Source organism: Plecotus auritus, assembly GCF_963455305.1.
Source record: "Plecotus auritus genome assembly, chromosome: 2".
Lineage (NCBI taxonomy): Eukaryota > Metazoa > Chordata > Mammalia > Chiroptera > Vespertilionidae > Plecotus > Plecotus auritus.
The window spans coordinates 81,436,170-81,452,330 of NC_137771.1; the positions used below are offsets into that span (position 1 = coordinate 81,436,170).

Genomic DNA, 16,161 nt, shown 5'->3' on the forward strand with positions numbered 1-16,161 from the left:
GTGAACATCGTTGAAGGGATCAAGGAAGGTAATAAAGCACCTTCTAAGATGTAGGTTTATTCATTAGTGTTGATGCAAAAAGTTTGGCACCTTAAACCAAAGTTCAACACAGAGTCCACTTTTGAAATTACCATGCAATTGAGTTATGATCTCTTATCAACAGGATAAGGGAAGAAGCTGCTGCCAATATGAATGAAAACATAGGTTAAGCAACAATCAGGCTGCCTGCTATTGTCAATAGCAGCGGGGGGGGGGGGGGGTGGCAGAGAAAAAATATACTGTATAATTAAAAGAACATCAGTATTATTATCAAACGTGCAAGTTAATAAAACCTGCACTCAAATTTTAGTTGGACTATCTAAGCATGTAGAACACTACAGTATTGTGTGGACAATGCTTTCCTAGACCACAGTTTGCATCATTCATTCCCTCAAGCATTTTTTATCTCCTCCCAGAAAAGCTGCTAGAAGCTTGGAAAACAAAGATAAGTTGGATATAGTCCTATCCTCAGAGAGCTCTTAGTCCTGGAAAGGAGTCAGACAAGCAAATCAATTCTCAGGGTATTCTGATGAGTGATATGATAGACTTAGACATGATGTGCCCAGGGAAGTCAGAGAAAAATAATTTAACTTAAGGAAAGGGATTGATGAAAAGGATAAAGGAAGGTATCCCTGAGAAAGCAGCTTAAAGCTGAGTCCTCAAGTAGTTGATTGGGGAAGGTGGAGAAAGGTGAAGCAGTCAGAGGGAACAGCCAATGCAAAGGCCTAGAGATGTGAGACTTGAGGCGATGCTGTTTATAATTCAGACAGAATGGGTACATTCAGGATAAAAGAATAAAAGAATGAGGGCCTCAACTAACGGAAGTGACAACTGGCATGAAAAAGAAGGGAACAGATGGAGAGAGATTTCAGAAACAGAATTCATAGGACCTGATAGATCTAACTGGATGTGGGAGATAAGGGAGAGAGGAGAGCCCAGGCTGCTGGTGCCACTAATTGAGATTGGGAATAAAGGCAGAGCAGTAAGGAAAATGATGACGACTCCATTTTAATTGTCCAGATCCTGAGGTGCCTTAGGGACATAGTGGGAGATCTGTCTAGTAGGCTGGCAGCAGAGAGAGATCGGGGGTAGAGAATCTTTTAGAAATCACCATCATTTCGGTTGTGGCCATGGATGAGATGACCGAGAGCTGAAATCAAAAGGTGGCATGCTGTTGAGAGAACAGACTCTGAACCCATACAAACTCTATTCATTACTATATAAGTTTAAACAAGTTTTAACATACCCCAAATTCAAGGAATGATGATATTCATCTCACAGGTTATTGTGAGGTTAAATGAGAGGTTGTACATTAGCTAGCACAGTGCTGATGGCACTAAGTCTGGAATTGCACCGTACACAACCTGCTCAGCTGCACAGCATGGCCCTGTCCTGCTACACAATATGAACTCAGTCAATGTTAGTCATATAAGAAGGAAGGAAAAGAAATGGATCATAAAAAAGAACCAAAGGAGTACCAGTGTTTAAAGGGTAAGTAAAGAGGAGTCCTCAAATAAATCTAAGAAGGAACTGCTTCTTTTAGACTGGAAACATAAATGTAACATTTGATATCCCAGACTGAGAAGTAGATTCCAACCACTGCAATCCATTAAAGTGTTTTTTATATTTCTAAGCAATACGAGATATAATATTACTAATTTTCACCAGAGATTACAGTCACATTGACCATTGTAATAGAGAATAATTTCCTAATTAGAATTACAGAGATTCCTAAAGAAAAGGCAAACAAAATCTTAACATGAATGGTAAGTAATCCAAACTGTAGGAATTATATTAACTTGTAATGTACCTAAATTTATATAGAGCAAAAACAAAATAAACCCAAAGCATACTTAAATTTTTTCCTACATCTGAGGCAAAACTATACAGAAATATATTTACTAGATTGCTAGGTATCTATGTATAAAATACTTATATAATAATATATGCCATAGTAGATAACAGGTAATAGATATATACTGTAAAATGCACTCTAGTCCTACATAAGAAGAGAATCAAGAAGTGAAATTTCTTCTTTGGAAAAGTTTTCTCTTTAACAAAGAAAATACAAGGTTCATTCTTGTGCTATTAAAACTAACCTTCTAATCTACCTTAGTATGTAAGCTATGTAACTTAGATGCGACACCTCAGTTTTATCCCATGTTAAAACATAAAATATTTATGATTTTTTGATGAGTTTAATGATTTGTTCAGTTTCAAGAAATCATATGACAGAACACAAGTATTGGGAAACCTGCTCTGCAATAGGAGCAATTCTCTCTTCACTGGAAAAAAATTTAAGGCAAAGGTCGTGGTTGCTCTGCCACTGGTGATTTCTCATTTCCAAACAGCTGCAATTTAATTTGCTTTTTTCTGTTGCATCTTATACATTCAATTCAACCTTTATCAAGGGTACTGAGTATAGAACTAAGAGAAAGACACAACACAAAACGAGACTAAGAACATTATACAATAATGTGATAGCAACTATGCCAGAGATACGCTCAGGCTGGCATAGAAGGCAAGCTACATGGAAAGTCAAAATATGACTCAAAAATTATCATCCTGTTACCTCAGACTTGACAACAAAAGTTTTCGAAAAGCTGGGGACATGTCATTTGGTTCTATTTCATACATACAAGAGCATCTCCACATTTCACAGAGCAAGTCAAAACCATCTGGACCCCCACAGGAAAAACCTGACCAGAATACAGTCATGGACCACACCAGATGTTTTGGTCAACAACAGACCACATAGATGACTGTGGTCTCATAGATTATAATGGGGCTGAATTGAAAACAATAAATGAACAAAAAAGACAAAGAAACAAACAAAAAATAGGCACAGACAACAGTATGAGTGTTACCAAGGGAAAAGGGGTTGGGAGAGGTAGTAAAAGGTTAAAGGGGGTCAAATATATGGTAAGGGAAGGAGAATTGACTTTGGGTGGTAAAGACACAATGCAATATACAGATGATGTATTATAGAATGGTAAAATTAGAACCTATAGAATTTCATTAACCAGTGTCACCCCAATAAATTTAATTTAAAAAAACCACATCTGTTAAATGCTACATTAGGAAAAACTGAAATGCATGTAATACTTATTTTAAATGACCTTTATTTTAACTGGTGACAAGTAAGTTTAAAGGAAAATTAAAATCAAGCAACTCTACAGTATATATGCTTCAAAAAATAATGGAGCTAAAAAGTTCCTATTGCCTTGTAACATCATAGCACAACACAGTTCTCGTGTTTGTGGTGATGCTGGTGTAAACACACCTACTGCACTGCCAGTTGTATAAAAGCATAACACATACAATGATGTACAGTACATATTTTAATAATGATAACAAATGACTATGTTACTGCTTTATGTATTTACTATACTATACTTTTTACTTATTTTTATATTTTTATTGATTTCAGAGAGGAAGGGAGAAGGGGAGAGAGAGATAGAAACATCAATGATGAGAGAAAATCATTGATTGGCTGCCTCCTACATGCTCCCTACTGGGGATCGAGCCCGCAATCCAGGCATGTGCCCTTGGCTGGAATCAAATCTGGGACCCTTCAGTCCACAGGCTGACGCTCTATCCACTGAGCCAAAACAGTTAGGGCTATACTTTTTATTGTTATCTTAGAGTGCACTCTTTCGGCTTATAAAAAAAGGCTGCTGTAAAATTATGTCATGTTATAACGGCAGCAGCCTCATACCTCTTGAGTTTACCCCATCTCTTGATTGCAATATTTTCTCTTGTGCTTGATTTACTCTCATGCTGTTTTTCACAGTAACATGCTGTACGGGCTTGTAGCCTCGGACGAAGGTGTGCAGTAGGCTATACCATCTAGGTTTAAGTGAACTCTGTGACGTTGGCACAACAATGAAATCACCTAAAGACACTTTTCTCGGATGCCCATCATTGAGCAGTGCATGGCTGTAATCTCAAACTGCCATTGCCGTTCTGCCACATGAGAACCCATCATGACCCCGCAGGAAGAGCTGAATGAGAGAGCAGGATTCCAAAGGATTCAATTGTTCAAGACCTTTAACATCCCACCTACAACACCACTAGCCAGCTGGGGTTAGGAGCCCAATGAGGAACATGAACCTCTCAGCACTCTTGTTCATCACCTAACTCCAGAAAAAGTGACTGCATCAGCCCTGAATTAAGATTTTCCACTAGAAAGTCAGATGAAATAGTCTTGGGAATCCTTATGGTTGCAAATTTTGCATTAATCCTCCTACTAATATTATTACCATCTCTTCTAAATCCTGTATATCAGACAGTCAATGAAAAAACACTTCCAACAATGTTCCCATAGTTGTCATCCCAGACAGTGTACTGACTGGTGTGCAGGGCACAGAGAGCTCAGTATTGTGCCTCCATATCCTACTTGACACAGAGGATTCGCCTGAAGTAGAAGTCAAACTATTTCTTGGCTTAAATCATGAGGAGGTTCATTCTTCAAATTAAGATTCCACTCTACAGGGACCAAATCACTCATAGGTGGGAATATGATAGATGTTAATTTTCCAGTAGAACTTTAACGCCACCTTAAAAACCTGTTTTCTCTATACACAGATGTCTGATTCCCTTCTTTTCCTGCTTTCTCCTTTTTACTCTTCTCGTCCCTCTTCCTGCAAAATAGTGAATTATAAAGACCCCAGTGAAATCAGGAGCCAGATAGAAATAACAAACCCTATCGTCTGCAACATAGCAAAGGAATAAATTAAGGACATGGATGGAGAAAAACAGGGACCTTGAGAGGGAGAGATCCTATTCTGTATTCTACAAGGAAAAAAAAAAGCCTATACTGGGAAAGTCTATTTCCCTTCCCCATGTACCACTTTTCATGTAAAGTCCTCCGCATCCTCCTTTGAATGTCTTAAGAGGGTTGGTTCAGCATAACTCCCCACAGCACATTCCACATACAGCCCTCACAAGGAGCAGGGCAGAGGCTTTAGCTAGTTATTAACATTGTAGCAAAAAGCATAGACTGTTCAACAATGGGGAATCGCCAACAAAAGGGATTCTCAGAGAGATCTTTCTTACAAGTGAGTGATCCTTACGTGGATCCTTCTCATTCCTCTTGGCCCTGGAGAAGAATCATACTTGATTAAAAATATGAAGACCAGTTTAAATAAGCGGTAATTGCAGTCAAGTGATATGTCTTGGCAAAATATGTTTTTCCAAGGGCCTCACAATAATTTTTAAACACACACTATGCCTGAGCCACATAACTATATTTATCTCCTGGAAGTCACTGTATCACTAGTTGCATGTAATTAATGATCTCGTAAGGCCAGTACTGAAGAAAATTAAGTTACTGCCCAGAGTAACATCTTTTCAGATATGTAGGCCTTTCCTCCCTCCTCTATCTCAGCTCTCTCTTTATTCCTCCACTTTGGCACCTACGGAGCACTCTATTTACATGCCTGTCTCCCTCACTAGTCTGTGAGAGGAGTGTCATAATATTTCTTTTTCACTTTCCGCTCACATCAGCCGTACACTCACCCATGAAACAAAGTTAACAGCCTGTGGTGTCTTCTAAGTATTTTTCTCTGTGTTCATTTAGTCATGCTGATGTATGCTCACACACACACACACACACACACACACACACACACACACACACACCATTTATCTTAGCTCTGTGAATTGTCTTTTCATATTCTTTGTCCATCGTGCTTAAGTATAGTTTATATTTTTCTTATTTATAAGAGCTATTTATAAATATGAACACTTGGCTGAAATGTACTTTACAAAGACTATTCCACACATAGCTGATGTCTGCTGATTCATTTGTTACTATTATAGGCCTGGTGCATGAATTCGTGCATGGGTGGGGACCCTCGGCATGGCCTGTGGGGATTGGGCCGAAACCAGTATCCCAATGTCGCCTGCAGCTCCTGCCTGCTGCTCCCGCTCATCCCAGCCCCTGCTGCGTCTGCCACAGGCTCACGCCCAGTCAGTCCTGATTGGGAGAGCAGCGCTCACCAGCTGTGAGCCCTGCGTCTGGCACCCGTCCTGAGGAGGTGAGGGGGGCCCGGACACGATCAGTCCTCCAGGCGGGTGGTGGGACGCCCTTGCCAGCCTGGGATCCGGGTCCATACCTTTGACATTCGCGCTGGTTGTCAGGAGCCACCTGGCAGCCACTTTTATATCATTTCTTCCTTGTGGAGCATCTAGGGAGGGGAAGTGACCGTGGTGCAGGAGGCCGACTTCCAGGAGGCTGGCAGCAGTGTCGGGATTGTGCCGGCTGCGCTGGTCCATCAGTGCCTGGCCCATTCTCTGGAGAATGGACCTGCAGGAATACTGAGGGAGTGAGTGGCTGCCACCAGGCCGGTGGGCCACAGGGACAGGTCGGTCAGCTGAGCAGCACGTCCCCTGTGGGAGCGCACTGACCACCAGGGGGCAGCTCCTGCATTAAGCATCTGCCCCCCTGGTGGTCAGTGTGCGTCATAGCGACCAGTCGATGGGTCATTCGGTTGCTTAGGCTTTTATATATATAGACTAGAGGCCCAGTGCATAAAATTTGTCCATGGAGGGGGGTGTCCATCAGCCCAGCCTGCACCCTCTCCAATCTGGGACCCCTCGGGGGATGTCCAGCCATTGGATATCCCTCTTGCAACCTGGGACCACTGGCTCCTAACCGCTTGCCTGCCTGCCTGATCACCCCAACCGCCTCTGCCTGCCGGCCTGATGCCCCTAACTGCTCCTGTGCCAGCCTTATCGCCCCCTAACTGCTCCCCTGCCGGCCTGATTTCCCCTAACAGCCATCCCCTGCCAGACTGATCACCCCTAACTGCTCTCCCCTGCCGGCCTGATTGCCCCTAACTGCCTCTGCCTCAGCCCCTGCCACCGTGGCTTTGTCCGGAAGATGTCTGGTCTAATTAGCATATTACCCTTTGATTAGTATAGATTTCCATAAAATGATTTTTGGTTATATGCGTTATGATAGCCCTTCTTTTTCATATGTAGCTTCTAGGGTTTCCAGTCTTAAGAAGAATTCCCAAGCTTCAGATTGTACATGTGTGCTTTCTTAGATATTCTTGTGACATGTTCATTGTTACAGTATTTTTATATTTAATCTACTAAGGAACTGTATTTAAGTGGTATATAATGAGTCCCTATATTTTAACCAGATAGGGAATTACCTATAACAGAACACTTTATTAAGTAACCCAAGATTTTTTCACTGAATTGAACTGTAGCATGTATCAAATATTCAGTTTTCTGTATTTTAATTATCTATTCTGACTGATATATTTCTGAATCTACTCTGTTCCAATGATCTATCTGTCAATTCCTAGGTCACTACTGTGTTGATTATAGTGACTTTACAGTATTCTTATTTTTCATATTTTCCTTGGGTATTGTAGGGTATTTATTTATCAATATAAAACGTTAAGGTCATTTTATGAAATTTTAAAAAAACCCATGTTTCTAAACAATAACTCACCCAATCAAATGACCTGATCTTGTGAGATCTAATCCCACCTGGCATCATACAATTGATGAGGGCATCACAGAGGTTATTCTGGCTAATAACCTAAGTGATTTTTTAAATTGGCACAAAATTCAAAGTAACATATAACTTGTCAACCTTTTTAAATTCATCTTCTTCCCTTTGTACTTTGCATCTAAATTCCAGACACACTAAAATATTTCAGGCACCCAAGTTTCTCATTCATAAATTCCCCTGGTTCTCCATTTGCCCAGGCCATTCTTCCTCACCCTTTTCACCTAACGAGGAGTTGCTCAGTCCCCAGAATGTAACTCAAAGTATATCTTTTCTGGGACAACCCCCCTCTCCTTTCTTCCTGTCACATTAAGGTGAGATAACCTCCTCTGGTCTTCCTCCCTTATAAAATGCTCTTACCCTATTATAGCACTCAATCCTTCATTCAGCAAATTTTTATTAAGCTCATATTTCCTACCAGGTTCTTTATTCAATGCTGGGAATACAAAGATAAATAAAACACAAGACTTCAAGTGGAACAGGAAAAGAAGGACATGTAAGTCAGAGCAGTGCTGGACCTGATCCAGGACTGCAGTTTTGTGAGCCCCGCCTGGCAGGGAGGGGAGAGTTTAAAGGCTAGAAGTGTGAGAAGCCAATAGGGAAGAGGCTGGGCAAAAGGAACTGCATGAGCAAAGGTAAAGAGATGGACAGCAGGTAGACTTCATTGGTGGCAGAAAACATACATGTTTTAATCAAGGCATTCTATTTAAAAGATAAACTTTAAAACTACTCGCTTATAAACTTTTCCAAGCTAAAAGAAATTAGTTACTTAAATTCTAAAAATAATAATAATAATAATAATAATAATAATAAAAGCAAAAGATAATCACAGAAAGTCAACCCTAACCTTGTTCCTAATTGTCAGTAATATCCAGTGCTTTCATTAGAGATATATGAGTACTTTCAGATTTTATTTAAAGACAGAAAGGGGATTTTTGTAACTGCTCTGATGAGCATTAGTGAAAAAAGATAAATATTTCAGTCATGTGAGACCTGAGAAATGAGGAGAGACTCATTCACCTTCCCAGGTAAGTGTGAGAACAAATCAAGACAAATGATAGCAGCTTTGGTGCGAGGCCTCTGGGCCATACTATAGGGATTAGGTCTTCCTTTCCTATGACCTAATACAGTGGTCGGCAAACTCATTAGTCAACAGAGCCAAATATCAACAGTACAACGGTTGAAATTTCTTTTGAGAGCCAAATTTTTTTTAACTTAAACTTCTTCTAATGCCACTTCTTCAAAATACACTCACCCAGGCCATGGTATTTTGTGGAAGAGCCACACTCAAGGGGCCAAAGAGCTGCATGTGGCTCGCGAGCTGCAGTTTGCCGATCACTGACCTAATACATACACACAGGCTAACGCTGGCTGAAGCTCTCCTACTCAGTGGTTGTATGGAAAATTGCCAGTCCAACTGTATCCCCTTTGACCAACAGAGAAAAAACTGTTCGGAGTGACCAATGTTATTACATGTTGTTACTTACACATTCTGAAAAAACGAAAACAAAATCCAATCTTTTCAGCCTGCAGTTTTTAAATATCTTCCCTCAGGACCCTGGACAACATAGACGTTGCAGTGCCTACCTGAGGGTATAAAAACTGCAGATGAGAAACTGCAGATACCATCATACTCAAAAGAATGCTGCAACCTGGGGCAGCCGGCTGCCCAGCTCAGGCTGATTGTTTTGGTTCAACAGTTCGGATTGCTCGAGATGTTCCTTTGATAGCATATCAGTTTATGCCTCTTACCAGAAAGCACACTTGTGTTTTATTTATCAGTAAACGTCCTGAATGAGCAAGGTGAAGACGTTCTGAGCCTCATCATGACCTGAATGATGCTATGCTTCATTTTATACTGCATTCCAAAAATCAAGTGGAGGACGACATGACAAAGGCATGAATATTATTACCACTATTCTGCAAGAACTGAGTAAACGGTATTGAGCACAATACTCCAGGTTTACAATAAGTAAATCTGTAAGTGAATTATTCCTTGTTCATTATAAATTATGTTGCCATAGAGGAAGTTCGTTCTAACCTCTGAAAAACTAATCAAAATCTACGTTACTATAGCAATGCTACCTCATCTGGGTGCAATGCTAAACATCATCTCATTGAATACTCAGAACAACCTTCCAGTCGGAGTTTTATCATTCTGTTTTTATAGATGAAAAACACTGAGCCCTGAAAAATGAACTCTCTCTCCTGAGGCCACACAGGCGGTTACCGCACAGCTTGGATGAACCTACTAACCATGCCCAGTGACTTTCTGCTAGAGCACCCATGCCTCCTGAAATAAAGTTATAGGTGAAATCAAGCTCTTCTTGTTCTCACATCAGACCTTTTTTGGAAGGACAAAAATAGAAGGTTGGTGCAAAACTTTTAATTCTATTTTGAAACCTCTACTCAGGGCAAAAGGCCAGGTGTTAGGCCAAAATATATTAGACACCATTCCTACCATAGCAAAGCCAAATCTTGACCAAGAAGAAAAATATAAAATATACTTTGGGAAGAGAATCCAACAAGTGTGAGTTCATTAGTTCTCAGCAATAGCCTTCGATAAGAAGGAAGGGGCAAGTTTCCTGGAAGAGTCAACAGTCAAAAAGAGTGACTCAAAGACTATTCTAGTACAAGATCTTATTTCAACCTTGTTGTCCATCTGTTTGCTGAGAATGTAAAGTTGTCTCATCCAGGTCAGCAAAGGAGACGAAATCATCCATTAAAGCCACGTTATATACGGGGCTGCGATTACATGACACAGCCACACGTTTAGAGGCCAGGACACACCTTCCTGTTACCTGTCTGGACTGCTGCAGTGATGGAACCTCACCCAGGAAGGTTAAGTTCAGGGATTCAGCGAAACTAATGGGTAATGCTGTAAAATTCTTTATTCATTTACTGCAAGCTAATCTAGGATAAAGAACAACTCAAAGAACTGCATGCAAGAAAACAACACTTAATAAATATTTTAAATGCAGGCAGGCATTGACTAACCAATGACAATGCCTATTTATCAAATGTTGCAGCCAGTCATTCTTCCCTCCCAACTCCTCCTCTCTAGACTTCCCTATCTTTCCTATGGGATTCACTAAGGGCATCAAGCTCACTACTCTCTACTCTAGCCTGCCCTTCCTTTTGTGGCATCTTGTACCCATGCATCTTTCATTACCTGGAGCCCACACCCATCACTCACCTGCACACCATTCTTCCTACCTCCTTTGGAGTGAGAGAAAATGGAGCTTCCAAAGAGTATCAAACTTAGAGATGTTCAGTGGGATTAGTATTCAGGAAGCTAATGAATTAGGGCTTGAGGCACAGAAGAGACCAGACCCCAATTTTAAGGGCAAGAAAATGTCAAGAATATAATTACCATTTCTGCTATGTTGCAGAACAAATGGTCATTTGCAGTTTGGCTAGAAACCTAAACTAGCCTGTATAATATTGTTTCCATAGAAAAATTAGTTCCAAATTCTAAACAACTGCAAGCAAACTTTTGGAACACTTAATTTTCCTAAGTTTGGGCCACTTACAAAAGAAAGTAACAACATGACCTTTCTCCTTAAGTTTCTTTCTCTTTACAGCTGCAGAAGAATATAAAAAATACACATGTCTATAATGGGGTACTGAGCTTTGACCTTCTTCCTCAGAAGCAGCTTCAATTGAAAAGGATGTTGATGACCCCCATTGGTTCCTAAGAGACCAGAGGTACATGCATCCTTCCCGTTATGCCCAAGGAGACTGACTGGGCCCACTTCTGGATAAGAAATGACTACTGGGGAAAGAACTCTCGGCATTATAATAAAGAGATAGAAAGGACAACAGGTTGGGGAGGGTTTTATTCACTTTATATGTGCAAAGGGAGTCAGCGGAGTTGCTGCTACAGTAGCCCAAGGCAAAAGTTGAACTGTCAGGAGGCAGGAGGCAGGTGGTTTCTTCTAAGCAGATATTGTAAAGCATATTTGTGTGTGTGTGTGTGTGCGTGCGTGCATGCATGTGTGTGTGTGTGTGTGTAAAGGCAATTGAGCTTTAAGGAGTAAGACTGGAGGGACAATGACAATGTACTTCAAAAAGGGAAAGTCGGTCACAAGACAACATACTAGACAAGCCTGTTCTAGTCTTGTTTTCAGTTCAAAGAGCTATAATCATAGGTCAAACCTAGAAGGAAATCCTTAGACATCTCCATGTCACAATTAGAATACCAAGAATGTAGTCAAACAAGATGAGTAAGAAAAGAAGAGTCCGACATCCTACCAGCAAAGGACGGTGCCTCCAAATCCCATGGCAGCCATGGTTAGACAGTGTAATTCCGCCTCCTTAGCTAAAGCTGACTGGACCCAGAATGGACGTTTGTCTGAAACAGAGCCAATCAGATTTTCTACCAGGAATCTGGGATTGGGATTTAGGGACAGCTAATCTCTGCGCTTGGTTGAATCTGTGCAGCAGCCATATTCCATCATCTATAGGAGCAGCAGAAAAAGCCAGAGAGAAGATAGCAGAGCCAGTGTGCAAGAGAAAAGCAAGATAAGAGTCAGAGAAAGAGAAAGATAGTTTAACAGTTCTCAGTTACCGTTCCTTCCAGAAGCCACTTGCATTCCTGTATTTGAGCTCCTCCAGACACTTCTTGTCTTTATAACAAGTTTTTGTTACAGCCAGTTCAAATTGATTTCAGTTATTTGAAATCAGAAATATCTTGATTAAACCACATTACCGTAAAGTAAATCAACATCATGCTATACAAACAGAGCATAGACTTTTGACTCCGCCAATGCTGTGTTCAAATCTCAGCTCTCTTATCTCCCTCGTCTCATCCAGAGTAAGTTTCCTTATTTCTCTGGGCCTTGGTCCCTTCACTTACAAAATGCAGATAATAATTGCCATGTATAATTATTGTGAAAATCAGATCAGAAAAATATGGAGAGTGCTTCTGGCACACAGCAAGCACAAATTAAATGGTAAGTCCTAGTAGAGTTCTTTGGAGTAGTAGTCAGGGTGGCCCTAGTGGGATCACGATGGATATCTCAGTAGAAGGGTTCTACACAAAACCAGAACTTATGAACACAGAAATATTTTTCTTAAATTCTATACTTTACAAAGTAATCAACCCAATTTTCTTTAATGAGATACTCTGGTATATGCAAAATATGACTTGATTTTAAAATACTTTCTAACACAGCATCTACTGCAGATTACTTCCGTATCTGCGGGGAAAGAACTAGGGCAGTGGTCGGCAAACTCATTAGTCAACAGAGTGGCAAACCACTGTCCTAGGGCAATCCCAGTTGCCACTCTACCCAGAGGACCACTTCTTTATCAACTCATCTTTCTCCTCCATCCGTTTACACATTAGAGCCATGGTTCTAATCCTTGTGGAGATCACAGACACTTGGAGCTCATGCTTTGGATAAAAGTATGAGCTCTCACTTCAGAAGATTTACATGTAACATAAATACGAAATTTTGCACATTTTCCAGTGTGCATGATGCAGCTGGATCTCATCCATGAATCCCCAAGGACTGAAGAGTCCAATAAACTTCTTTACTTGGCAGTTCCTTAAATAAGTCTATGTGTCAGAATGTACCCCTAGGTGTGAACCACAGACAAGAGATAACCTACAACAAACTTCCTACCCCAGGCTAATAGCCTTACTGAAATGCAATGCAGTAGGTATGCACTTGTCTGGGAGGAGAACTTGCATATCTCCCATACTAAAATATGAATGAGGACAGTATATGTGTCTTTTTTTCCTAGGATTATGTTCCATACAGTAAATACTCAACAAATGATAAATAAACATGTAATATTTTGTAAATACAAATTATGATTTATGCTTGTCTTTTTCTTGGGAAATTCAAGGTAGTATACAGTCAATAAAAGGATCTTAATCCATTTCAGGACACCCCTCCCCCCAAATATAATTTCCGTAACAGCCTTATCAGAACTGGAGGAAGTCTCTGCTTGGTCAATTCTAAAGAATTAAATTTGTTGGCACTGACTTCTATACAATGCACGATTTCTGGTCTTCTTTGGTTCTCTTCTACTATAAGACATTTCTAAAATATATTCCACCATACACTCAAACATGTGAGCACTCTCCCTCACATTAAAAAAAGTGTCAGCCTGGCTGGTGTGGCTCAGTGGTTGAGCATCAACCCATGAACTAGGAGGTGGAGGTTCCATTCCTGGTCAGGACACATGCCCAGGTTTCGGGCTTGATCCCCAGTAGGGGGTGTGCAGGAGCAGCCAATCAATGATTCTCTCTCATCATTGATGTTTCTCTCTCTCTCTCTTCCTCTCTCTGAAATCAATTAAAACATATTTTTTAAAAAAAGCAAGTGTCAGATTTTCATGGAATTGAGTTATACAACAATTAGCCAAAATAAATTCACTTGTTATTTCTTTATATATGTTAAGGATAGTAGTAGTGAAAAGAAGGAGAATTAGAATATAGAAACACTTTGAGACATATAAAATGAATATCTTCAATAAGATTTTGAATGAATAGCTAACCAAAAAAAAAAACAAAGTTGAAACAAAGATAGATATACAAGAGCAAACTCTAATCTTATCTCTATATTATTACTGCCATAATTCATTCATAGGTAATCTAAATGCCACCTTCTTACTCAGACATAGTCTTTTATTTGTTCATTCAACAAATCCTATATAATAAAAGCCTAATATGCTAAATGTCTGATGGTCGACTGTTCAACCAATCGAAGTGTAATATGCTAATGATATGCTAAGCCACTCAATCACTCGCTATGATGTGCACTGACCACCAGGGGGCAAACGCTCCAACCGGTAGGTTAGCTTGCTGCTGGGGTCTGGCCCATCAGGACTGAGAGAGATGGACCAGACATGCCCTGGAGCCCTCCCACAGTCCCTCCCCAGCTGGCCAACCTCCCAAGTCTCTCCCTAGCCCTGATTGTGCACTGGTGGGGGCCCCTCAGCCTGGCCTGTACCCTCTCTCACAATCCAGGACCCCTAGGGGGATGTCAGAGAGCCAGTTTCCACCCAATCCCGCAGGCCAGGTCCAGGGACCCCACTGGTGCACGAATTCGTTCACTGGGCCTCTAGTATTAAATAAATCCTTATTTTGTGCCAGGCACAGTGCTAGACCTTAGGGATACAAAGGTAAACAAGAAAGCCAGGTGCCTGACCTCACAATGATTGTCTTTCCTTTCTAGCAGGAAAGACAATTTTTTAAAAGTGATAATAATAAAGTGGTGCTAAGAGATGCACAGGTGCTATGGAAACACTTGGCTGGAGCCCAAACTTAATCTAATCTAGAGCAATGATTTCCAAGTGTGGTCCCTACACCAGCAGCATCAATGTTACCCTGTGGTTTTAGCAAGCCCTCCAGCTGATTCTGATTCACACTCCATCCCAGTGCTGTTAAATTGGATCACAGATGTTTTAAAGTGTCCCTAGCTGATTCCACTGTGGAATCAAGGACTGGTAACTACTAGTCCACAGGGTGGGGAAAGACCTGTGTAAGTGACATTTAAGCTAAGACCTGGATGAATAGGAGTCAGAAAATAAATAGGAAAAAAAGCAGTTCAAAGCAGAGAAAACTGGGTGTTTAAAGGGCAAAGGGCAGAAACACATAGTGCATTTGAAGGATTTATAGAATTCAGTAGGGATGAATTATAGAAAGTTTGAAGGACAGTGCTTTGAGATCAGAGTGAAGGAATTTGATGAGATGATAAGAAGGAATCCATAAACTTAAGAGTTGAACTATAAGACCATGGGAAGCCTTTTTAAGCAACTTGACATTACCAGGTCTTTGTTTAAATATCACCCTGGCTGCAGCATTGAACTAGGTTAACCAGAAGCAAAATTTAATCAGGTGCTTCTAGGTAAGACTGTCTCACTAAAATACAAGTGAGATACGATGCTGGTGGTAGCAATGGGGGTAGGGGGGAGGAAACAGCTTCACACATTACTTAAAAGCCAGAATTGATAAGACTAGGGCATTAGGAAGATATTGCAGATGTGAGAGGTCAAGAACTCAATCAATGTTTACTTCCATGTTTCTGGTAAGAGCAATGGGGTAGATAAACGTAAGTTCAGATTTCAGCATCCTGAATTCAAAGTCAGATATACAAGTGAAAATGTCTAGTAGGCTCTTTAACAACAGATCTGTGAAAATATTTACTTAGGAGTAGTCTGCTTATTCGTGGTTATTGAAGCCATGAATGGGAATGATATAACCTAAGTAATTCAAGTTTAAGAGAAAGAGAGCTTAGAACCTATCCCCTTAGGAACAATAATGAATAGAACAGAAAGAGATACAACAAAAGAGATAGCAAAGAATTTTAAAAAAGAAATGACCAGAGAGTTAGGAGGGAAACCAAGGGACCAGGTGAATGTGGCTCATGAAAGCCAAAGTAGGAGAATGCTGTGGGAAGCAACGAGAACACTACAGATTCAAATGCTGGTAAAAGTTCAAACAAGGTAAAGAACAAACAGGTCCGTTGAATTGATGATATTAGAGGTCAATGACGACTTGAACAAGAGAAGCTTCATAAAGTGGAAGAGATAAACACCAGTTTGGAATGGGCTGAAAAGTAAGCTGGAGGTACGGAAAT

At 40.5% G+C, this 16,161-nt stretch overlaps 1 protein-coding gene across 3 annotated transcripts in view; it reads right to left on the reverse strand.

Annotated features, from left to right (window-relative positions):
• The window catches only part of RNF144B (ring finger protein 144B), a 181,529-nt gene that overhangs the window by 79,149 nt on the left and 86,219 nt on the right, over window positions 1-16,161 (reverse strand). Inside the window, exons 1-2 of one of the 3 annotated variants that reach the window (XM_080654331.1) lie at window positions 6,159-6,370; window positions 5,098-5,140 (exon numbers count right to left, since the gene is read on the reverse strand). The exons of the other annotated variants lie outside the window; for them this stretch is intronic. Of the exons in view, the coding sequence (XP_080510457.1) occupies window positions 5,098-5,140; window positions 6,159-6,333 (218 nt within the window). The 5' untranslated portion in view covers window positions 6,334-6,370. Of the gene's footprint in view, window positions 1-5,097; window positions 5,141-6,158; window positions 6,371-16,161 lie in introns of those variants that run through there. 3 annotated transcript variants of the gene reach the window in all.